The 1,932-nt window shown below is 41.5% G+C and overlaps 1 protein-coding gene across 1 annotated transcript; it reads left to right on the forward strand.

Moving 5' to 3' along the window:
• The first annotated feature begins 993 nt into the window (after positions 1-993).
• On the forward strand, positions 994-1,707 carry LOC109210321 (craniofacial development protein 2-like). Its single transcript, XM_019373721.1, has 2 exons — positions 994-997; positions 1,295-1,707. Exons 1-2 carry the CDS (start codon positions 994-996, stop codon positions 1,705-1,707), a joined length of 417 nt encoding a protein of 138 aa, XP_019229266.1.
• The last annotated feature ends 225 nt before the right edge of the window (positions 1,708-1,932 follow it).

Raw genomic sequence — 1,932 nt, forward strand, 5'->3', positions numbered from 1 at the left:
TCTATTGCAGCAAAACGGTGGCTATTTTTCATTGACTTGGTAAACGCTGGCTATTTTTGATTGACCAGTCCGAAAACTGGTTATACCGTGAAATTTTGGCTACATTTAGTAAGTTTTTAATTTCAATGTACTCATTTACGCTTCACGACATCACATGCATACTTAAACCACAAGAAATTTAAAAGTTATTTTTGGTATATTATGTACATTTTTATATTAAGATCACAACATTAAAAAGTTTTATTATATTTTTAAATTTCATATTCAATTAAATTAGGATGAGGCAAAAAGATATTCTGGATTTAAATTTTGGTTATTCTTGAATTTACTCCCGCGCCGCCCGCAAATCCCAACATCTCTTTTCAGCCAAGCTTTATCTGTTTTGTACGGTCTTTCATAATTTCCAGATTTGGATTTCTCAAGGCATAATCAATCAACTGTTGCATAATCGATTGATTGCTTTTTCTGGTTGTTGATTACGGAAGTCGTAAAAGAAGGTTCATCTTCAGTTCTTGTTCCTATCACGATCAGCCGTCGTTTATCTTTCTCCATCGCTATAAGGGATCTCCACCAATCTCTTTCTCGCCAATCTCTCACCGCCGATCACCGCCGTATATCTCCACCACCCACCCTATCGGTCTCACAAGATTTTGAAAAGAAGGGAGTGAAGCAAGAAGTTTATTATTGAGATTTTCTTGCCGGAGCACACGGGTTCGGGAGGCAGCAGCATTCAGCAAATTGGGAAGCGTGTCCGGACATTCCGACTGTAATTCAGGTTCCATATTTCTTGAATTGCATTTGCGCACATCTATTTACTGTTGCCTTGGCGGCAATTTTTGTTTGCGTACACATCTATTAGTTTTGGTTGCCTTGCCGGTAAACCCTAGTAGGATTGATTGTTTTGGTAGACAGCATTTGCTTTTTTTTTTCTATCTTTTTACTAGTGTTTTAAGCTTAAGGTGTCATCTATCCCTTTTAATTCTTTGTTTGCATATGGGTAATTTCTTAAACGTGGTATATTCACTGTTCTAGTGCCTGCTCGTGTTACTGTTCTGGTAGTAGCGCCTTTGAGTTATTTTTGGATCTTTGGTTCCTAGCTTGTACTCCTTCGTTCCTATTACTTGTTCTTAGGGGTAGTGTTTACCTAATATCTTTTGCTTATAGTGGCAGTAGTGAACGATGTGAGAGTAAGTTCATGTCCTCGGGTGGGGCTGGGGTGGGGTCCAGGGGTGGGAAGGGGGTAAGAAACCCTCTAGGCTGCGAGTTGGGTCTTGGAACATTGGGACGTTGACAGGGAAGTCTATAGAGTTAGGTAAGATTCTTCAGAAGAGGAAGATCAACATAGCGTGTGTTCAGGAGACTAGAGGGAAGGGTATTTGGGCACGGGATGTAGATGGGTTTAAACTATGGTACTCAGGAAGCGCTGGGGGTAAGGATGGGGTAGGTATTTTAGTTGACAGGGACCTCAGGGAGCTCGTGATTGAGGTTAGGAGGGCAAATGATAGGTTGATGAGTATTAAGCCTGTAGTTGGTGGGTTTACTATACACGTGATTAGTGCATACGCTCCTCAGGTAGGTTTGGACCAGGAGGTCAAGAAGCAATTCTGGGAGGATTTGGACAAGATGGTACGTAGTATCCCGCAAACAGAGAAGTTGTTCATTGGCGGAGATTTCAATGGCCATATTGGGGCTAGTGCTAGGGGTTAAGATGATGTGCATGGCGGGTTCGGTTTTGGGGATAGGAATGAGGGAGGTAATTCACTATTGAATTTCGCTAGAGCTTTTGATTTGGTCATAGCTAACTCGAGTTTTTCGAAGAGGGAAGAGCACCTGGTCACTTTGCGGAATTCAATGGGCATGACTCAGATTGATTATCTTCTTTGTAGGAAATGCGATAAAGGTTTGTGCACTGAATGCAAGGTCATCCCAAGT

Source organism: Nicotiana attenuata, unplaced genomic scaffold (genome assembly GCF_001879085.1).
Source record: "Nicotiana attenuata strain UT unplaced genomic scaffold, NIATTr2, whole genome shotgun sequence".
Taxonomy (NCBI): Eukaryota; Viridiplantae; Streptophyta; class Magnoliopsida; order Solanales; family Solanaceae; genus Nicotiana; species Nicotiana attenuata.